This window comes from Prionailurus viverrinus, chromosome X (assembly GCF_022837055.1).
Source record: "Prionailurus viverrinus isolate Anna chromosome X, UM_Priviv_1.0, whole genome shotgun sequence".
NCBI classification, from domain to species: Eukaryota; Metazoa; Chordata; class Mammalia; order Carnivora; family Felidae; genus Prionailurus; species Prionailurus viverrinus.
In genome coordinates, this window is record NC_062579.1 from 74,748,842 (window position 1) to 74,773,174 (window position 24,333).

Here is a 24,333-nt window from a genome sequence, read left to right on the forward strand (position 1 = left end):
TATTTCAGATCAGAGTAATTTTAGAGATAATCTAGTCCAACATTTCTCACTCTTGGCACTATTGTCACTTTGGCCAGATAATTCATTGTTATGAGGGGCTGTTCCATTCACTGTAAGACACTTAGCAGCATCCCCCAGCCTCTACCAACTAGAAATTGGCAGCATTTTCCAGTTGTCAAAACCAAAAAATATCTCCAGATATTAACACATGTCCCTTGTGGGGCAAAACTGCCTCTAGTTTATAGCTGATTTAGTCTAATGTCCTCATTTCAAAATAAGGAAGCTAAGGCCCAGAGAGATTATAGGAAATAAAGGATTGGGAAAGCTAAAATTTAAAATATATGATTCTAGATTTAGGTAGATTTGGACTATGAAAAAGTTCCAGAAGTTTGAGGAGAGGCATTAGTAATAGCTGAGAGATGTTTTAAGTAAGTGAAACGCAAATGTAAGGACGAATAATTCACATTCTATGGATTAAAATCCCCCATGTTGATATAAAAATATTCAATTCAGCTTGTTCCAGAGTACCTGCCTTTGATGATATAGAAAGCAAAGAGGATTTACTTCCTAGAAACTCATTTTTGTGGAGACCATTGTTGGATTGTGTCTACTCCAAATAGCTGCATTATTATGCTAAAGTTTTATAAAATATCATTAACCTCTGTATACAAAAGTGCAATTGAGTGTGAAATCAAAATTATCCTATTTGAAACTTTTTCCTAATACTACTAGATAACACCAGACAACTTAGGATGAAATACATTTTTGTGATAAAAGAAAAACAATTATGGCTTGAGTCAGACAAAAATGATGAGTCTATGCCTACAATTTGGTCCACCCTTGCTAACGAAATTAAAAACCACACAGGATCTCTGAGGAAAGGAAGATTATAATATCCTTCAGTTCTAAGTAAGAGAACTTTGCTTTCACTAGAATTAAATGTTACTTGGTTACCCTGATAAATTTAAGCTTATTCAAATTAGATCACTCTATAAATGGCTACATTTAATAAAATGAATCTCACTTGCATGATAATTAGATTTAGTTGTACCAACACCAAATTTATTCCTCAAGATAACCCATCAGATGTTTATGGCAATAACTATTTATTAACTGTTTTAATGCTTTGTTGAGGTGGGAATTGCATAGTCCAACTGATCTTGATGCAAAAAAAAAAAATCTAACATTGTAAAAAACTCTTTGCATCCTATTTTTTAAATATGAAATTTATTGTCAAATTGGTTTCCATACAACACCTAGTGCTCATCCCAACAGGTGCCCTCCTCAATATCCATCACCCACCCTCCCCTCCTTCCCACCCCCCATCAACCCTCAGTTTGTTCTCAGTTTTTAAGAGTCTCTTATGCTTTGGCTCTCTTCCACTCTAACCTCTTTTTTTTTCCTTCCCCTCCCCCATGGTCTTCTGTTAAGTTTCTCAGGATCCACATAAGAGTGAAACCATATGGTATCTGTCTTTCTTTGTATGACTTATTTCACTTAGCATAACACTCTCCAGTTCCATCCACGTTGCTACAAAAGGCCATATTTAATTCTTTCTCATGTCTTTGCATCCTATTTTATTAAAGTGACAAGAATGAAAAACTCAAAAGAGTTGGATGCAATAATATAAATCTCAGTCACAGATTTAAAGTCAGCTATTAATAAATCCAAGAAATCATCATTTTAATTCTGCAAAGAGCATACGTGCTGTATTCTCCATGACCGCACCTTTTGAGATAGCCTCCCTCAAGCGTTCTTGATTTAAAAGCATTTTTTAAATAGCTGACTTGGCCTTTGCAATTTTTTAAACTTTTTTAAACATTTTATTTATTTTTAAGGGAGAGAGAGGGGCAGAGATAAAGGGAGACACAGAATCCTAAGCAGGCTCCAGGCTCTAACATGTCAGCACACAGCCTGACGCGGGGCTAGAACCCACAAGCTGTGAGATCATGACCTGAGCCCAAATTGGACGCTTAACCAACTGAGCCACCCAGGAGCTCCGACCTTTGTGATCTTTTAATACCATTCATATAAAGGAAAGATGAACAGAGCTCAACACTAAGTTATAGTGGAAAATGGACCATGTTAGCCTTGCCAAGGTATTTTAACACTGTTTCCCCTAAATGTCACAACCCATTTAAGGAGTTTTCAGAAATATTATTTGTGCTAGAAGTGCAGATGTGTACCTGTAAGCATTATGAACACCCAGTTATAATGCTATCTAGTATCTTTATTTTCTCAGTTTATAAGATTAGTACCTGACCTATAAGTTTAGCAAGTTTTGGGTGTTTTACACAGATTCTCACAATAAAAAATAATGAAGGCTTTCCTATAGCATATTTATAATTACAAAATGTAATGTAATTAATAAAATAACTGGGAATACTAGTTATAAGTTTAATATTTACTTTGTCTTTAAATGAAATATGTGACCTTCATAATTATAAGCACTCTGTGGCTAGTTAGCTCAGGAGTCCTGCCTGCTTGTGAAGTTACAAACTGAATTCAAGTCCTGTGTAAATCCACTAATTTACTTGATCCCATGACAGCTACATTGCATCAGAAAGTCACCATGCCATTCATTCCAATAGGTTAGTAAATGTGAATGGATCTCCAAGATTGGTTTCAGATGGAAAAGAATCAAGGTTCATATCCAAACAAATATGTGATTAATACATGAAGGGGCAGGCTTAGTCAATATTTTCACATATTGACACCTAAAGACACATAGAGACAGAAGATCAGAAACTAACAAGTGGTCATTAACCTCTCTCCAGACATTCCTACCCTAACAAATGCAAAGAATAAATGTTAATTCTAACAGTTTGCTAATTATTCCTTCCTAGATACCAACATTAGATTTATAATGTGTTTTAGTGTACCTATAATATATAAGACACCATGGGTAGAATGCAGATTTATAATAAACAATGGGAGGGCCCTGATAGTTTAAGAGTCTGACAAATGATATTTAAGATTGAATTTTCCTCAATTATTTATTTATTCATTTTATAATTTCATTATCAAGCAATACTATTGACTTCTTTAATCTAGAGTTCTTAGACACAGCTGTGTCTAATTTAACTGTATCCTCATCACTGAGCATAGTGACACACACACAGGAGTTCAATAAACGATTCTCGAATAAATGAAGGAAAGGCCATTAACTAGGTTTTCTTATGATGGACTTGAAACTTCACTGAATAATACGGAGACAAAGGTAATTGTTAGGTAATTACTGTACAAATGGATTATTAACTAAAGAAAAAGCCAGCATGTCCTCCAATCTAAAACAGAATTCACTTAATAATTTATTTTTTTAAATGAAAAGGTAAACAAACGAGAGTTTTTGTTTATTTTTGTTTTGATGTTTACTATGATTACATTGGAACATCAATATTGGGTGAAAATTCCTTTTTTGAGCCATTAAACATGAAGTGTCCTACAAAATCTCATGACTGCCTTTACCATGAATTCTAGGCAGGTATGTTTTGTCATATGTCCATTCACCTGGCATTTGTTTTGTTTGTTGTTTTGTTTTTAAGTTTATTGCCCAATTTCCCAGTTGTAACTTTTGAAACTTCTCATCTTCCCTGCTTGGCAATTTTTAATCTTCACTGTCATTTGCTCATTACCAACCCCAAGACAGATGAGATCCTTAGGAGTGTTGGCTATAGTTGAAAAAAGATCACCAAATGCTTTATTAAACGACTTTTAATGGTTCTATCTGGAGTATACTTATAACAACTGTAATCTTGACAATTCTTTGTCACATTTTAGAGTAATCTCCTAACCAGGGCTAAAAAAAAAAAAAAACAAAGCAAAAGATACTGGCACACCATCAAGAAACATTTTTCTCTCTTCTCTTTTATCCAGTATCTTATAACTGGCAACTATTTATAGTCTTTAGAAATATCCAAACAAAAATATTTTACGATGTAATAGTGCTTTGGACAGTGTACTATATTACATATTTATCTTTTGTTAGGTGGAAAGGTAAAAGTTTTGGTTTGGAGTGAACACATAATTAAGGATATTTACCTAAAATGAAATAGTAAGAGATAATTTTTAGGTAGCAGTTATATTTTTTTTTCATAGCTTAGTAAATTGTCTCAACACTAACAACACAGATTTAATAACTCACTGAATGTCAAGTGATAACTATGGCCAAAGTTTCTTATGGCTTATGAATTACTGTTCTAGTGCACAGCCATGGAAATGTCATTAAGAGTATGTATCAATGCAGAACTGCAAAATCATGGTTCATACTGTCAGACCAGAAATCAACCTTAAGAATCTGGCTGGTTCAATACCTCTATTTCAGAAATGTCAAAACCCAAACCCAGGAAGTTTGTGATCTGTTCAGGGTCACAAAATCTAATGGATAAACAACAGAACCTAAGTTCACTGCACCAGACTTCTATGCTAGAGCTCTCCTCGTTTTGTCAGTTAGTAATAGTGTAGACAGGGTATGGTTGCTACATTATGAATTTATACCTCTTAAAGCCATTAATACCTGCATAAATTAAAAAATACTATAACCAATCCAGTCACAGAGACAGGCAAAAAGCCATTTGCTGCATGAGATACTGGTCCTAAACCTTACTGTGAAAAGGCCATGAGAGCCAGACTGAATTGTGATCTTGACCACCTATAAAACTGTTCTCTCGTTCTTTCCGGTTACATAGAAAGTTTGGTACAGAAACAAACAAACAAAAATCCAGGTTTCATATTTTCATCCCGAAACAACTGTACAAATCCAGGCTGACTGAAGACAGTAGAATCTTTCCAAGGTTGCCTTCAGTAAGAGAGTTAATAAATAAAAAGACATCACCATATCGCAGTGTATTTCTAACTTCCATATTTAGTAAGTGGCATTTATGTCATGTGCCTATGACAAATATTGTAAAGGATTTTTTTACTGCTTTGCCATTCCCCCAAAGTGAAAGGTGTGAAAGGTAATAAATAGCACACAGGGATATATCACTTAAGAATGTGAAGAGAAAATCATTTTTATGGGCTAATTTTAATGGGGGGTTCTAAAGAAAAGGAACTTAAACTCCATTTTGGTGTCCACGTCGTTCACTTTGGAGGCAAGTTAGCAATATAAGGTAACACACAAATAACGGAAATTAATTACAAAATTTACGATGGCAAAACACTTTACTGAGATCTTTTGTAGTGGAATTGGTCTCAACAACCTAAGAAGCATTTCCAAACACTGCTTTAAAATGAATCTCAACGGCAAATTTTACAGTTTGCTGTTTACTAGTATATAGTATTTGTGTGAACTAAATAGCATTTATACTGAAATAGTCAAGAAATCTCTTTTTTATGTTAGGAGTAGTATGTGTTGGTAGGTACAACAGCACTTATTAAAATCAAAACCATCTCAAAGATGGGTCCCTAAACCTTGCTCTACAAGGTCACACCCTCAAATAGCCAAAGAAAACTCTGCAATGTGGTATCTGAAATCTGTGCTTCTCCCACACTTCCTTTACTCTCTTCTTAGCACAACCCCCTCCATCGGACCCTATGACCCTAAAATCTAACAGCTCCTACTTTAAAGCTCATGTATACACTCTAACCTCCCCAAATTCCTAATCTCCTCTCTAAATATCCTATTCAAAGTTTCTACACTGCAGGATGCTGAATTTCACCAAAGGGGGTTTCTCCCCTCTTATTTATTTCTTCAGCGCTTTCTTTTATCTCTGCCCCCTTTCTCCATCAGTCCCCCTTCCCTTTCCCTGACCCTCCAGTTCCACAGCACCTCTACCTTGTCTCCTTTCTACCAAATCACACCTCAACTTCACAGAGCATACTAAGGCGCCCTGGTTGGGAGAGAAACTAAGTGGTATTTTTCTTCCCTTCAAATTCCTGCTTTGTGAATACCTGCAGCTCCTTTTCCTGGGGACCCCCCCATCTTTTTCGGGGGTGTGGGGAGAAGTAGGGAAGACCCTCTCTACTTCGGTCCATCTTGCACACTCGGGGCTACTACGGCGGGGCGGGGCGAGCTTGGCCTTTACTGCGCCACAGCAGGTGGGGGGGTGGGGCGGTGGTGAACCGCGCCCAGTCTGATCGCGGACGGGCTGGAGAGGCAGCGAAGGAGATGGGGCAGCCCCCACACCCCGGGACGGGAACTCACCTTCTCTGAGGCAAGGGCGGGTGTCTACTTTAAAACTACTGCCCCCCCTCCCCGCCGCCGCCATAGTGGAGCCGCCAAAGCCGCCGCCGCCGTCGCCACAGCCACCGGCAGGCGGGCTGGCAGGGGTGGAGGTGGCTGAGGAGGCAGGCACAATCACTGCCGCCACTGCCGCCGCCGCCGCGCAGGCGGTGTAGGAGGAGGAGGCGGCAGGGACGGTAGCTTCCTGAGGGGAAGACTCCGCCGCCAGCAGTGTGACTGTGCTCGGCGCCGCCGCCATCGCAGCGAAGCGCGGACAATTGCACTTGCGCCTCGCTCCCGTTAAGCTCTTTTAGCCCCGCCTCCCGTTAGCCCCGCCCCCTTCGCCCCTCTTTTCCACGCTACAGCTCGAGCCTCGTTCTCGCTCCTTCTCCACACCAATAGGAACACTTTAGATCCACGGGCTGCCCCTCCCCCTTCACCAACTGCTTGGCGTCACCCTCTTCCCTTTGGAGGGGAAGCAGGGCCAAGGGCAAAGGGTAAAAAGAGCGGGATGTAAAAGCACGTGGGCCTCACATAGTGAGGCCTCTTCCCTTAGAGGAACTGATCTAAAACCAATTTAAGGTAAAAAACAAAATGACTGGAAACCCATTGATTCCACCTCCAAAATGCTAATTCTCATAGCCCTAAGTACAAAGAGCAGAAATAAGCAGAGTACGTAGTCATGACATTTCGTTCATGGAGCCATAAACGACGATTTATCCATCCATCTATCCATTTAAATTACAGTAGAAACCTGTGAATCTGGTACCCAGCCAAAGAACTAGAATATTTATTGATAATTTAAATCTCAACATTTCCCCCAAACTGCCCTGCTGAAGAAACCATTATCTTGATTTATGTTTATTACCATGATCTTTTTACATATATTCTTATCACATACATGCATGCCTAAACAATGTTTTTTAGTTTTGTTTTCAAATTTCACAGCACTTTGTATCTGTTTCTATGTAGTAATTTGGGACTTGTTTCTTTCGCTAAATGATTTGTTTCTAAAATTCATCCATGTAGATGTAGTTCATTCACTTTGAGTGCTGTGCAATATCCCATTCATTTCCCTGTTGATGGATATGTGTCCTGGTGCATCTGTGCAAAACTTTCGCTTGTGTATGCTCTCCTTTCCAGTCTCACTTCCATTTCCCAGTCTCAAGTCTTCATTATCTCTCATTAGAAGTAAGGCCTCTGATCTATGGGTCTTCCTTCTTCTGATCTCAATCACTTCCACTGCCCCTACCTCACCACTCTTTCATTTTATGGTTCAGCAATATTAAATTTCTTACAGATTCCTATGAAGACTGTCATTTCATTATGCAATGTTGTATGTATTGCTCCCTCTTCCTGAAATGCACTTTCCCCACATTAGGGGCTCTTATACATTCTTTGAAGCCCAGATAATAATACATCACTTCTTCCAGTGACCTGTCCGACTTCGACTTAATTCCACCCTCCTCTGTGATGCACCCATATCTTGTGCATATTTGTATTGTGTGCCTCTCTTCTCCATAGCCTGGGACCCTTTTGATACAAAATACAGTTTGTATCATTTCTGAATTTTTCATTTTTCATTTTGATTCCTCATGCTCTAGCACATGCTCTAGTCCTATGGCCAAGGCCAAGGTCACAAACTAGTTGTTCCTAGGGCTAGATCCTTAAGTCCCTAGGTCTGGCCCACAGATATGTTTTGTTTATTTACTTCCTTGTCAGTATTTGAAAAGGTCACTTCATACCCCCCCCCCCCAAAAAAAAATCTCTTAAAATCATTTGAAAATTTGGCAGTATTGGCTGTACATTCCTTACTGGAAACAACTGGTTGGAGCTGAATAGCAAATTTGGAGACTTGGAATGCTGGGCTCTTAGGAACATATCTTTGTTGTTTTTGTGGTTCAGTAATTTACCCAAGATTATCTGAGTTGTTGGATTATTTCTCTAATTTTCTATCCTGTTCTTCTGGAAGTTAGTGCAATGTTTACTTACCAAAGAAATTACTGGATAGATTACACATAAGAAATGTTCCACTGAAATAGCCAATAGGACAAGGTAAGGATAAAGAGGGGGTGTAATTTTATTCCTTCCAATACTGTGTGTAGGGGGGAGGAAATCCCTCAAAAACATTACTTCTCAAAATATGGATCACAGTCCACTTCTATAAGAACTATTCAGTCAGAATCTTTGAAGAGTGTACATAACTCAGGATTTAGACAGCAAAAGAGAAACTGCACTAGGTATTTTAAACAGAAAATTTAGGGGCGCCTGGGTGGCTCACTCGGTTAAGCATCCGACTTCGGCTCAGGTCATGATCTCGTGGTCCGTGAGTTCGAGCCCTGCGTCGGGCTCTGTGCTGACAGCTCAGAGCCTGCAGCCTGTTTCAGATTTCCGTGTCTCCCTCTCTCTCTGACCCTCCCCCGTTCATGCTGTCTCTCCCTGTCTCAAAAATAAATAAACATTAAAAAAATTAAAAAAAAATAAACAGAAGGTTTAATATAGGAAATCTGGTGTTTTAAAAAATCAGAAAGTTTAGAGGAATAGAACTCAGAGGATGTTTCCAGATATTGTCAGCTAGCACTTCTATCCATGCACTCCCCCGTGTTGCAGAAGCTGGAAGCCCATCAATTACATTTCTTAGATTTCTTGGCCAGCAAGATCTGTATATGGTTTGGGTCCTACCAGTGATACATATTTGCATGACATTTAAAAATAGAGTGGGATGAGAAAAGCCAAGGGTCCTCCTACTTCTCCCTCAAAGGTTTCTATTTAGTTAATTAATTAATTAATTAAATATTTATTTTTAAGTAGGCTCCATGCCCACTATGGAGCCCAATGCAGAGTTTGAACTCACAAAGCTGAGATCAAAACGTAGCTGAGATCAGGAGTCAGATGCTTAACCAACTGAGCCACACAGGCACCCCCTCTGGAGAAGGAATGGAGGTTTTTCAAAAAACTGAAAATAGAACTACCCCATGATACAGCAATTGTACTATTAGGTATTTACCCAAATGATTAAAAAATACAGATTTGAAGGTGTACACGCACCCTAATGTTTATAGTAGTATTATCAATAATAGCCAAATTATGGAGAGAGCCCAAATGTCCATCTACTGATGAATGGATATAAAAGATATATAGTATACACACACACACACACGCACACACACACACACACACACACACTGGAATATTACTCAGCCATCAAAGAGAATGAAACCGTGCAATTTTCAATGAAGTGGTTGGAGCTAGAATGTATTATGCTAAGTGAGATAAGTCAATCAGAGAAAGACAAATACCATGTGATTTCACTCATATGTCAAATTTAAAAAACAAACCAGATGAACATATGGTAAGGGGGGAGACAAAAGAGAAGAGAGGAAAACAAACCACAAGAGACTCTTTAACAATAGAGAACAAACTGAGGGTTGAGGGAGGGATATGGGTGAGAGATGGGCTAGATAGGTGATGGGTATAAAGGTGGGATTTTGTTTTGATGAGCACTGGGTGTTGTATGTAGGTAATGAATCACTGAATTCTGCTCCTGAAACCAATATTGCATTGTATGCTAACTAAAGTTTAAATTAAAAAATAAAATAAAATAGGGATAAAACCCATTATTTATATGGATTCCAAAAGATATCAAACATGAATTTCTGTGGTGGCTTTAGCATTCTTCCTCAAGTTTGCACCCAAAGGCTCTGAGGACATGTAAGATTAGCAATGGTTTTCTGCAGCCCCCTGACCTCTGCGTGGTAGTTATAATTTCTTGTCTTTGGACTACAGCATTGAATAAATATTTATTTTTCATTGTAATTCGAGTTAGTTAACCTACAGTGTTATATTAGTTTCAGGTGTACAATATAGTGATTGAACACTTCCATAAGTCATCCTGTGCTCATCACAAGTGCACTCCTTAATCCCCATCACCTATTTAACCCATCCCCTCCAGCCACCTGCCCTCTGGTAGACATCAGTTTGTTGTCTATAGTTAACAGTCTGTTTCTTGATCTCTCTCTCTCTCTCTCTCTCTCTCTTTCTCTTTATTGTTTTATTTTGTGTCACAAATTCCACATATTAGTGAATTCAAATTGTATGAATTGTACTGACTTATTTAGTTCAGGATTATACTCTCTAGCTCCATCCATGTCTTTGTAAATTGCAAGATATCATCCTTTTTTATGCCCAAATAGTTTTCCATTTTCTCTCCCTCTCTCCCTATATATATATATATATATATATATATATATATATATAATATTTGTAAAGTTTATTTATTTAACTAGAGGGAGAGAGAGAGAGGAGGAGGAAGAAGGGCAGAGAGAGAGAGAAAGGGAGAGAGTGAATCCCAAGCAGACTCTGCACTATCATTGCAGAACCCAATGTGGGACTCAAACTCACAAACCATGAAATCATGACCTGAGCTGAAATCAAGAGCCTGATGCTTAACTGACTGAGCCACCCAGGTGCCTCTACCATATCTTCTTTATCCATTCATCCATCAATGGACACTTGGGCTCCTTCCATATTTAGCTATTATAAATAATTCTCTTATAAACATACAGGTGCATGTATCACTTTGAATTAGTGCTCTTTATTCTTTGGGTAAATACCCAGTAGTGCAATTGCTGGATCATAAAGTAGTTCTATTTTTAACTTTTTGAGGAAACTCCAAACTGCTTTCCACAGTGTCTGCACCAGTTTGAATTCCCACCAGCAGTGCATTAATAAATATTTATTAAATTTTGGAATTAATTCTTTCTTCTTAGGCTCCATGGAAAATTATGTGTCAATCAAACAGTAAAAAGAGGGGAGAGGACAATGCACGAAATAAAAGTAGCTAGTTAATTTTTCCCCATTCCCCAACTCCATTTGGTGACATGTCATAATACAAAAAAATTCCACCAAATCTCAGTCATACATTATGACAATGAGCGTGCACTTTCCTTTCCAACTCTTACCATTGCTCTCTATGACAGTAATGCTAAGTGAGTGCCAAAGTAATTTATTTCACAGGAGAGAGGAGGTGGGATGTGACAGAGTAACAATTGATGAAAGCCTGCTGTAGGCTAGACATTTTCCATAATTTTCATCTTCTCACACCAGTGATGTTATATTGTGCTCATTAATCCCATTTAAAGAATGTAAACTGAACCTCACTGATGTAATTAACTATTCCATTGTTTTTACTTTACTGATTGAAATGATGTGTTTCCATCACTTGGCCACAGGGAGGACACTGTATTGCTTCAACTAAGTTTTAACTACCAACTCCCCAAATAATAGAAAGAAGATGCAGGTGGGGGCATGTGGAAAAGGTCTAAGGTGGAGTTCAGAGATGCCAAAAAGAAACAAAGGAATATATCTTTGCATATCTGAGAAATCAGCTAAAAAAAAGCATACCAGTGTGCCTGGGTGACTCAGTCAGTTAAACGTCTGACTCTTTCAGCTCAGGTCATGGTCTTGTGGCTTCGTGGGTTTGAGCCCTGCATCAGGCTCTGTGCTGGCAGCGCAAAGCCTGCTTGGGATTCTCACTCTCTCCTCTATTTCTGCCCCTCCCCAACTTGTCCTGTCTCTGTCTCTCTCAAAATAAATAAATAAGCTTTAAAAAAAAAAGCCTACCAGTGGTCCTTTTATTATATTTACAGTGAAATATAATATGCTTTTGGGGGGAATAATATGGGGGAATTAAAATTTTGTTATCATCAAACACAATATACTTAAAGCCATCAGAACATTAAAACATGATTTAGTGGCATATAAGTAATGTAACTGGCATAAAAATGAATCTAAGTAGACTTAGTTTTAAATAAAAATATATACATATAAATATAATGGTTAGAGAGGGAGGAAGCCAAAACATAAGAGACTCCTAAAAACTGAGAACAAACTGAGGGTTTATGGGGGGTGGGAGGGAGGGGTGGGTGGGTGATGGGTATTGAGGAGGGCACCTGTTGGGATGAGCACTGGGTGTTGTATGGAAACAAATTTGACAATAAATTTCATATTAAAAATAAATAAAAAGAAAGAAAGAAGAAAGAAAGAAAGAAAGAAAGAAAGAAAGAAAGACATTACTGTGGTCTCCGTCTCAGGCCTGATCAAGTAAAAATAAATAAATAAAAAAATAAACATATAGATATAGCATTTGAATTATATACAAACATAAAATATATGTGGAGAATATATAAAAATACTAAGAGTAGAGAGTGTATAGCAAATCAGGGTTACAATTAAAATATAAGACAATTCACATATTTCTTAATTGTTTAAGCAGTAAAGGTTATAGATAACATTATTATAGCATAGAATGTATCAATTGGAAATTGATGTTATAGAAGTAAATTTGTATTGACATGAAAAGTTGCCAAATAGTTAAGTGAAAGGAGGTTATACAGAGCTTTTACAGAAAATATATCTGTGTATGACTAATATTTGTTTCAGTGTACACCTTCATATATTCTCTTTCTTGTTCTCTGCTCCCCACCACCATCATACACACACACACACACACACACACACACACACACACAAACACAACTTTTCTTTTTGGTCTACAGAGTGTCTGAAGGCAACATCCTACCATATAATTTAGTATCCAGACCTCTGCCAAAATTACTCTTAATGGCTCCTATGCTACATAAATATCTAGAAAGTTTCAGAAGGTTCTCACTGATTGAGAACTATACGAAAGTGTTTTCCATAACATAAATTTAATTTCTATGATTGGTTGAAGGAAGAACAAATTTTGGTATTCATCAATCACCCAATGGAGTTTGGAGTCATGGAACAATTTCCACACCTCATTCCCTCTTGTTTCATGTGTTTTACTGATCTCTGATTTTTATATTTTGTGCTGTCCGTTCTCTTTACAGCACCATGCAGCTCTTACTTTAATAAATATCAGCTTAGGTCTCATCTAGAGTTCTTTCAGCTAGAGACTATTCTCTCCACTCAAGTGACAATGAAGTTAAATAAATGTAATTGCACAAGTAACAGTGTGCATTAGAAGATTTTTAACTTTTAGAACTAATCTTACCACCCAGCTAATAATTATTTTCTGGATGTAAAGAATGTGAGAATAAATGTCACTGTAGCCATTTTTATTTATTGCTAAAGAGTACTACTTCACACAGGCATTTAAAAGAAAAATTTAGCCTTCTTCCCTACTTGTTCTCTCTCTATAAAATAAAATATATAATAATAATATAATATAATATAATATAATATAATATAATATATAATAATGTAATACTATACACACACACACACATATTGCTTAGGTGGCTCAGTTAGTTGAGTGACTCTTGATCTTGATTTTGGCTCTGGTCATGATCCCAGGGCAGTAGGATTGAGCCCCACATTGGGCCCCATGCTGAGCATGGAGTCTGCTTAATGCTTAAGATTCTCTCTCTCCCTCTGCCCCTCTCCCCTACTTGCTCTCTCTCTCTCTCTCTCTCTCCCTCTCTCTCTACATATATAGATAGATTAGATAGATAGATAGATAGATAGATTAATAGATCTACTTAACATGATTGTAGAAGATTTTATCCTACAAGAAGGGTCTGAGAATTTAGTTTGACATCTGGTGTGTGTGTGTGTGTGTGTGTGTACTGAATAGACTAGATCAAGTGTTTGAATTCCCTTTTAATACAGTCACTCATTAAAATTTTTCTCCAGGAAAGATTTTCTCTAAGATAGCTTCATTCTACCACCCTGGTCTTCACAGCAGCTGTGCATCCCTGGTAGAGGAGTACTGGTATGCACAGCTTACAGCACCATGCTCCCACCTGCCCACCTGTGCTTGCTTTGTGGAGTGGCCCAAGCTTGCCTAGGTCTCCCTGAGAGCTACATGTTTCCTGTGGAGAAGAACAAGTGCCACCTAATTAAAAGTGCAGGTTCTGCCCACTACTTTCAAAAGCAAGAGACAGAACTGCCTTTTCTAATACAGAGAAACAAACACAGAGAGTTAGGCAAACTGAGGAGACAGAAGAATATGCCACAAATGAAAGAACAGGACAAAACCACAGCAAGAGACCTAAGTGAAATGGATATTAGTAACATGCCTTATAGAGAATTTAAAACAATGATCATAAAGACACTCACTGGACTTGAGAAAAAAATGGAGAACATCAGTGGGACTCTTAACAAAGAGACAAAAAGAACAAATTAGAGATGAAAAGCACAATAAATGAAATTAAAAATACATTGGATGGAATAAATAGCAAGTTAGAGGAAGCAGAGGAATGAATTGTGATCTGGAAGACAGATTCATGGAAAGTAATCAAGCTGAGCAGGTGAGAGAAAAAAATTATGCAAAATGATAATAGACTTAAGGACTATTAACTCAGTGATTCCATTAAACATAATAACGTTCACATTTAGGGATCCCAGAAGAAGAAGAGAGAGAAAAGGGAGCCCAAAATTTATTTGAAGAAATAATAGCTGAAAATGTATCTAGTTTTTGGAAGGAAACAGACATCCAGATCCAGGAGGAACAGCGATCCCCCAACAAAACCAACCCCAGGAGGTCCACTCCAAGATACATAGTAATTTAAGTAGCAATAGATAAGATGACAGTTATACACAAGGCAAACACTTGTTTCTAATTTTTCAGCAGAAAGTTTGCAGGCAAGAAAGAAGTGGCATGAAGTATTCAAAGTGCTGAAAAGAAAAAAATCTGTAGCCACGAATACTCTATCCAGCAAGGTTATCATTCAGAATAGAAGGGGAGATAAGAGTTTCCCAGATAAACAAAAACTATAGTTCATGACCATTAAACCACCCCTATAAAAATATTAAAGGGGACACTTTGAGTGGAAAAGAAAGGCCATAAGTCAGAGTATGAAAAGTAGAAAACACAAAATCAACAAAAATAGGTATTTCTACAAAAATAATTCAAGGGATTCACAAAATAAAATTTTGTAAAATATAACATCATATACCTAAATTTTTTTTGGGGGGGAGAGAGGAGAAAAGAAGAGGTTTGAACTTAAGCAACCATCAATTTAATATAGACTTCTATATACAGATTTCATATACAAACTTAATAGTAACCACAAATCAAAAACCATTAGTAGATAGGCAAAGAATAAAGAAAAAGGAATCCAAGTATATCACCAAAGAAAACTAACAAAAAATGAAAGAGAGAAAGAGAAGAAAGTATCACAGAACAAACAAAAAACAAGTAACAAGATGACAATAAATATATCTATCAATAACTACTTTGAGTGTAAATAGAGTAAATGCTCCAATCAAAAGACACAGGGTGACAGAGTGGATAAAAAAACAAGAGTCATTGGTATCTAGCCTACAACAGATGCATTTCAGACTTTAAGACACCTGCACATTGAAAGTGAGGGGATAGAGAAATATTTACCATGCAAATGAATTTGAAAATAAAGCCAGAGTAGCAATACTTATATCAGACAAAAGAGACATAAAACAAAGACTGTAAAAGACACAAAGAAGGACACTATATGATAAAGGGGACTATCCAACAAGAAGGTGTAACAATCATAAATATTTATGCACCCAAAATGAAAACACCAGAATACATAAAACTGTTAATAATAAAGGTAAAGAAACTAATCAATAGTGATATAATAACATTAACACCCCGCTTACATCAGTGGACAAGTCATCCAAACAAAAAGTCAACAAGGAAGCAGTGGCTTTACACAGCACACTGGACCAGATGGATTTAACACATATATTCAGAACATTCCATTCTAAAACAGCAGAATACACATTCCTTTCAAGTGCACATGGAACATGTTCCAGAATAGATCACATATTAGATCGCAAAAGATTGAAGTCATACCATGCATCTTTTCTGACTGCAATGCTATGAAATTAAGTCAACCACAAGAAAAAATCTGGAAAGACCACAAATACATGGAGGTTAAACAATGAATGAGTCAACCAAGAAATCAAGGAAGAAATCAAAAAGTACACGGAAACAAAAATGAAAACACAACAGTCCAAAACCTTTGGGATTCAGCAAAAATGGTTCCAAGAGGAAAGTTTATAGCAATACAGGCTTATGTCAGAACTACCTTACGACCCAGTAATTGTACTACTAGGTGTTTATCCAAAGGATACAAAAATACTGATTGGAAGGGGCACACGTGCCCCAATGTTTATAACAGCACTATCAACAATAGCCAAATTATGGAAATAGCCCAAATGTCCGTCGACTGATGAATGGATAAAGAAGATGTCATATATATCATATATATATATATATGATATTACTTGGTGTATATATATATATATATATATATATATATATATATAATGATATTACTTGGCAACCAACAAGAATGAAATCTTGCCATTTGCAACAAAATGGTTGGAACTAGAATGTATTAAGCTAAGCGAAATAAGTCAGTCAGAGAAAGACAAATATATTATTTCACTCATATGTGGAATTTAAGAAACACAACAGATGAACCTAGGGTAAGGGCAGAAAAAATAAGATAAAAACAGAGAGGGATGGAAGCCATAAGAGACTCTTAAATACAAAGAACTAACTGAGGGTTCCTGGAGGGGAGGTGTGAGGGGAATGGGCTAAATGGGTGATGGGCATTAAGGAGGGTACTTGTTGGGATGAGCACTGTGTATTATATGTAAGTGATGAATCACTGGGATCTGCTCCTGAAACCAATACTACACTGTATGTTAACTAACTTGAATTTAAATAAATAAATAAATAAAGTAAGTAAGTAAGTAAATAAATAAATAAGTAAATCTAAAATATCAGATTTAAAAAAAAAGAAGCAAGAAAAATTCCAAATAAATAACCTAACCTTACACCTAAAGGAGCTAGAAAAAGAAACAAAACCCAAAAAACAACAGAAAGAAACAATAAAGATTAGAAATTATTTGTTTAGATTTATTAATAATAAAGATATAGAAACTAAAAAGCAGTATAACAGATCGATGAAACCAGGAGCACATTCTTTGAAAAAGTCAACAAAATTGATAAACTTCTAATTAGACTCATCAGCAAGAGAGAGAGAGAGAGAGAGAGAAAGAGAAGGAGGGAGAGAGAAGACTCAAACAAAATCGCAAATGAAAGAGGAGAAATAACAACACCACAGAAATACAAATGAGTGCAAGAGAATATGAACAAGCATTTGCTAATAAATTAGACAACCTAGAAGAAATGGATAATTTCTAGAAATATATAACCTACCAAAACTGAAACAGGAAGTAATAGAAAATTTGAACAGGCTGAATTGAATCAGTACTGAGATTGAATCAGTAATCAAAAAAAAAAAATCCCAATAAAGTCCAGGAACAGAATACCTCAAAGTGAATTCTACCAAACACTTAAAAAGGAGTTAATAACTAATCTTCTCAAAGTATTGCAAACAATAGAAGAATAAGGAAAACTTCCAAATTCATTCTATGAGACCAGTACTAACCTGATACCCAAACCAGATGAAGATACCACAGAAAAAAGAGAACTACAGACCAGTATCTCTGATAAACATAGATGCAAAAATCCTCAACAACGTACTAGCAAACTGAATCCAACGAGACATTGAAAAATCATTAATTATGATCAAGTGGGATTTATTCCCAACATGCGAGGGTGGTTCAATATTCACAAATCAATCAATGTGATACATCACATCAGTAAGAGAAAGGGCAAAAACCATATGATCATTTCAATAGATGCAGAAAAAGCATTTGACAGAGTACAACATCCATTTATGATAAAACCTTCAATCAAGTAGGTTGGAGGGAATATACCTCAACATAATAAAGGCCATATCTGAAAAATCCACAGTGAACATTCTACTCAATGGAGAAAAACTGAGAGCTTTCCCCCTAAGGTCAAGACAAGGATGTCCACTCTCACCACTTTTATTCAACATACTACTGGAAGTCCCAGCCACAGCAATAAAACAACAAAAAGTAATAAAAGATATCCAAATTGATAAGGAAGAAGTCAAAGTTTTATAATTTTCACATGACATGATTCTATATAGAGAAAACCTGAAAGACTCCACCAAAAAACTACTAGAATTGATAATAAATTCAGTAAAATCACAGGATACAAAATCCATTTGCAGAAATCTGTTGCATTTCTATACACTAAAAATGAAACACCAGAAAGAGAAATTAAGAAAACAATCCCATTTATAATTGCATCAAAAATAATAAGATGCCTAGGAATAAACTTAAGCAAACTAGTGAATGACCTGTACTCTGAAAACTATAACACACTGATGAAGGAAATTGAAGATGATACAAACAAATACAAAGATATTCCATGCTCATGGATTAAAAGAACAAATATTGTTAAAATGTCTATTCCACCCAAAGCAATCTATACATTCAATGCAATCCCTATCAAAATACCAACAGTCTTAGGGTAGGTCTATTTTTAATTTTCTGAGGAACCTCCACACTGCTTTCCAGAGTGGCTGCACCAGTTTGCATTCCCACCAACAGTGCAAGAGGGTTCCCGTTTCTCCATATCCTCTCCAGCATCTATAGTCTCCTGATTTGTTCATTTTGACCACTCTGACTGGCGTGAGGTGATATCTGAGTGTGGTTTTGATTTGTATTTCCCTGATAAGGAGCGACGTTGAACTGATGAATGGATAAAGAAATTGTGGTTTATATACACAATGGAATATTACGTGGCAATGAGAAAAAATGAAATATGGCCTTTTGTAGCAACGTGGATGGAACTGGAGAGTGTGATGCTAAGTGAAGTAAGCCATACAGAGAAAGACAGATACCATATGGTTTCACTCTTATGTGGATCCTAAGAAACTTAACAGAAACCCATGGGGGAAGGGAAGGAAAAAAGAAAAAAGAAAAAGAGGTTAGAGTGGGAGAGAGCCAAAACATAAGAGACTGTTAAAAACTGAGAACAAACTGAGGGTTGATGGGGGGTGGGAGGGAGGGGAGGGTTGGTGATGGGTATTGAGGAGGGCACCTTTTGGGATGAGCACTGAGTGTTGTATGGAAACCAATTTGACAATAAATTTCCTATATTAAAAATAAATAAATAAATAAATAAATAAATAAATATGAATTGCTGGGACCTTATGAAGATAAAAAGCTTCTGCACAGCAAAGGAGACAACCAACCAAACTAAAAGGCAACCAATGGAATGGGAAAAGATATTTGCAAATGACATATCGGACAAAGGACTAGTATCCAAAATCTATAAAGAGCTCACCAAACTCCACACCCGAAAAACAAATAACCCAGTGAAGAAATGGGCAGAAAACATGAATAGACACTTCTCTAAAGAAAACATCCAGATGGCCAACAGGCACATGAAAAGATGCTCAACGTCACTCCTTATCAGGGAAATACAAAATCAAAACCACACTCAGATATCACCTCACGCCAGTCAGTGTGGCCAAAATGAACAAATCAGGAGACTCTAGATGCTGGAGAGGATGTGGAGAAACGGGAACCCTCTTGCACTGTTGGTGGGAATGCAAATTGGTGCAGCCGCTCTGGAAAGCAGTGTGGAGGTTCCTCAGAAAATTAAAAATAGACCTACCCTATGACCCAGCAATAGCACTGCTAGGAATTTATCCAAGGGATACAGGAGTACTGATGCATAGGGCCACTTGTACCCCAATGTTCATAGCAGCACTCTCAACAATAGCCAAATTATGGAAAGAGCCTAAATGTCCATCAACTGATGAATGGATAAAGAAATTGTGGTTTATATACACAATGGAATATTACGTGGCAATGAGAAAAAATGAAATATGGCCTTTTGTAGCAACGTGGATAGAACTGGAGAGTGTGAGGCTAAGTGAAATAAGCCATACAGAGAAAGACAGATACCATATGGTTTCACTCTTATATGGATCCTGAGAAACTCAACAGAAACCCATGGAGGAGGGGAAGGAAAAAAAAAAGAGGTTAGAGTGGGAGACAGCCAAAGCATAAGAGACTGTTAAAAACTGAGAACAAACTGAGGGTTGATGGGGGGTGGGAGGGAGGGGAGGGTGGGTGATGGGTATTGAGGAGGGCACCTTTTGGGATGAGCACTGGGTGTTGTATGGAAACCAATTTGACAATAAATTTCATATATTAAAAAAAATTTACTAAAAAAACCAAGAACAAAAACAAAATACCAACAGTCTTTTTTCACAGATACAAAGCAAACAATCCTCAAATTTGTAGGGAACCACAAAAGAATAGCCAAAGAAATCTTGAAGAAGAAAAGCAAAGCTGGAGGCATCACAATTCCAAAATTCAAGTTGCAGTACAAAGCTGTAGTAATCAAAAGAATATGGTACTGGCATAAAAATAGATCAATGGAACAGAGTGGAAAATACCCAAATAAACTCACAATTATATGGTCAATTAATCTTTGACAAAGCAGGAAAGAATATCCAATGGTAAAAAGACAGTCTATTCAACAAATTGTGTTGCAAAAACTGGTCAGCTACATGCAAAAGAATGAAATTGGACCACTTTCTTACACTATACACAAAAATAAAATACAAATGGATTAAAGACCTAAATGTGAGACCTTAAACCATACAAATACTGGAAGAGACCATAGGCAGTAAAGTCTCTCACATTAGCCATAGCATCATTTTTCTAGATATGTCTCCTGAGACAAGGGAAATAAAAGCAAAAATAAACTATTGAGACTACATCAAAATAAAAATCTGCACAGCAAAGGAAACAATCAACAAAACTAAAAGGCAACCTATGGAATGGGAGAAAATATTTGTAAATGACATATCCAATAAAGTGTTAGTATTCAAAATATAGAAAAAAGTATATACCTTAACACCCCCCCAAAACAAATAATCCTGTTAAAAAATGGGCAGAAGGCTTGAACAGACATTTCTCCAAATATGACACCCAGATGGCCAACAGGCATATAAAGAGATGCTCAATATCACTCACCATCGGGAAATGCAAACCGAAACTACAATGAGATACCAGCTTACACCTGTCAGAATGGTTCAAAATAAAAAACACAAGAAACAAGTGTTTCGAGAATGTGGAGAAAAAGAAACACTATGGGGTGCCTGGGTGGTTCAGTTGGTTGAGCCTCTGACTGATGATTTTGGCTCAGGTCATGATCTCCTAGCTTGTGAGATTGAGTCCTGCTGTCAGCACAGGGCCTACTTGGGATTGTCTCTCTCCCTCTCTCTGTCCCTCCCCTTCTGTCTCTCTCTCTCGAAATAAATAAACATTAGAAAAAAATAAATCATTATGCATTGTTGGTAGGAATGCAAATTGGTGCAACCAGTGTGGAAAATGGTATGGAGATTCCTCAAAAAATTAAAAATAGAACTATCCTAAGATCCAGTAATGGCACTACTATTTACCCAAAAAACACAAAAACACTAATTCTAAGGGATACATGCACAGAGATATTTATAGCAGCATTATCTATAATAGACAAATTATGGAAACAGCCCATGTATCCATTGATTATCTATAATAGACAAATTATGGAAACAGCCCATGTATCCATTGATAGATGAATGGATAAAGAAGTAGTGTATTATATAATGGAAGATTTTTCATCCATAAAAAGAATGAAATCTAACCATTTGCAATGATGTAGATGGAGCTAGAGAGTATAATACTAAGTGGAATAAGTCAGTCACAGAAAGATAAGTACCACATAATTTTGCTTATATGTGGAATTTAAGACACAAAACAAAAGAACAAAGGGGAAAAAAGAGAGTGAAAAAGACAAACCAAGAAACAGACTCTTAACTATAGAGAACAAAATGATGGTTACCAGAAGGTAAGTGCATGGAGGAATGGGTTAAATAGGTAATGGAGATTAAAGAGTGCACTTGTCATGATGAGCAGTGGGTCATGTGTAGAATTGTTGAATCATTGTACTGTACACCTGAAACTAATGTAATATGGTGTGTTAGCTATACTGACATTAAAATTTTTTAAATAAGCATTTTTATAAAAAATAAAATAAAAATTCCATTCTAGAATGTTTTGGTGAGGGTCTGAATATTTTTATGGGCCTTGAATTCCAAAATTACTCAAAGGCACCATGGGACATTTAATTCATTATAAGATAAGAGTTGGAATTTATTAGGCATTGAACATGGTGAGAGAGGATTGGACTTACCTCATATGCTACAAAAACTGATGGGTATGAATATGGGGCACATACCTGCTGACTCCCCCTTTAGCATTTAATCCAACAGATTTACTCCCCTGAGTATATTATCTTGTCAGTCTGCAGGGATAACACAGATATCAGGTACACAGAAAGAAGGACACTGCAACTCTATAGCAAGTTTATATATTAATGGTTCTTGGTCTTTTTCCAAAGGGACCTACAGCCATTTCCTTAGCTAACTGTGCACTGGGGGCATTTTTAGCTTTGGGACCTAGGACTCTAGTTGACATTGATGTCTGAAGGCCTGAAGCCTATTCATGGTCTTCTGTTGGCAAGGGAGCATATGAATTAGCCCAGGCTGACTCATTGCGGTTCTAATGAGTCTGTCCATGTCTGGCTCACTGATATTCTAATAATCTCCATGATATAATCTGCTTGTCATCTTCATGATCCACAAATATATAGTTAAAATGGATATAAATAAAAGGTGGCAGAACCGCCACATTTGTTCCTTAGCCTGTGAGGAAAAAATTATCATTCTAGGGAAATGCAAGGGGAAGCCTTTGAAGCTCTACATTTCAGTCAAGACATCAAATAAAAAAGCATACAAAATCCAGTGGGGAGTGGCAGAAATTTGCTGCCACCTTAAAGACTTTAACGTTTCCCATAATTTTTCCATTTTTTAAATGTTTATTTATTTTTGAGGGAGACAGAGAGTAAGAGACAGAGTGTGAGCAGGGGAGAGGCAGAGAGAGAGGCAAATACACAGAATCCAAAGCAGGCTCTAGTCTCTGGGCGGTTAGCACAGAGCCCAAGGCAGGGCTCGAATGCAGGGCTTGAACTCACGAATCGCGAGATCATAACCTGAGTTGAAGTCAGACTCTTAACCTACTGAGCCACATAGGCACCCCTCATTTTCCCATTTTATTCATAAATCTGGACCAGAGGCATTATGAAAGAAGAAAGTAAACTACCACAAACTGAAATAAGTATTAGCTCCAATTGCAGCTTCTGTGTTGAGTGTTATATCTTTGCTAGAGCAGATTAACATGGCTTCAAGTACATGCTATGTGGCCATTGTTCTAACAAATGTATTTTTTCTTATCTTAACCATGAAAAAGGTCCAGGTGCAGTTTACGTTCACATGATTTAAACAACATATTAATTGTGACTTTGTCCCAGGTACATGTTAATACTCACATTGTGTTACAACATAGTCTGAAGAGATGTGGAACATGTGGACATTCTGCAAAACACCCTTTTGTTTTACTGTATAGATGATATCACGTTAATTGGATCATATGAGAAAAAACTAGCAGGTACATTAGAGTCCTTAGTAAAACACATATGATCCAGAGAGTGGGAGATAAACCCATAACAAATTCGTATCAGTGAAGTGTTTAGGGGTATAGTGGCTTAGGCATATTGAAACAACACTATGAAAACAGAAGACACATTACATCATTTTCATCTATCCACCATCAGTTTGGATACATGACCAAGCTGACAGACCACTTCAGATTGTGGAGACAACATATTCCAACTTGGGAATACTATGAATACTTGGGAGTACAAAGAGTTAGCATCATTAAATAGGATACAAGCTCTGGATCCACCTCATTTCAGTGATATCAAATGAGGAGCCACTACAGGATCCAAGATGACAATGAATGTGACTCTCATTATAATAAACAGGCACCCCTAGCACACAAGAGACTATATGCCAAAGGCCCAAAAATGTGGAGCATTGTGGTTCTGCTTGTCCTCTCTGTGCCTTACGTGGCTTGTGGCTTGAATCTGGAATTTTACTTTCAACTCAATGCCAAAATACTTGGATTCCTTTTTATCCCAATTGTTTGAAATGTTCAAGTAGTTCACAGTTTCTCCATAAAAATTACACTGTAACTCCTGGGTGGGGGGCAAAAGGAAAATAGCCACTTTTGTAATAATTCTTCAAATTTATAACTTTGCCTCAAGGTCTTGAAGCTAGCTCAGGATTCATGTCAGGAGTTCCCAGCCTCTACCACCTAGAGTCCTTACAGGTATCATCCACAAGCCAATAACA

General features: G+C 37.1%; 1 protein-coding gene across 2 annotated transcripts in view; it reads right to left on the reverse strand.

Moving 5' to 3' along the window:
• The window catches only part of ZMAT1 (zinc finger matrin-type 1), a 37,045-nt gene extending 30,623 nt beyond the window's left edge, over positions 1-6,422 (reverse strand). For both annotated transcript variants that reach the window (XM_047843871.1, XM_047843870.1), the window contains exon 1: positions 6,146-6,422. In XM_047843871.1, coding sequence (XP_047699827.1) covers positions 6,146-6,422 — 277 coding nt within the window. The remainder of the gene's footprint in view (positions 1-6,145) is intronic.
• Positions 6,423-24,333: the final 17,911 nt, after the last annotated feature.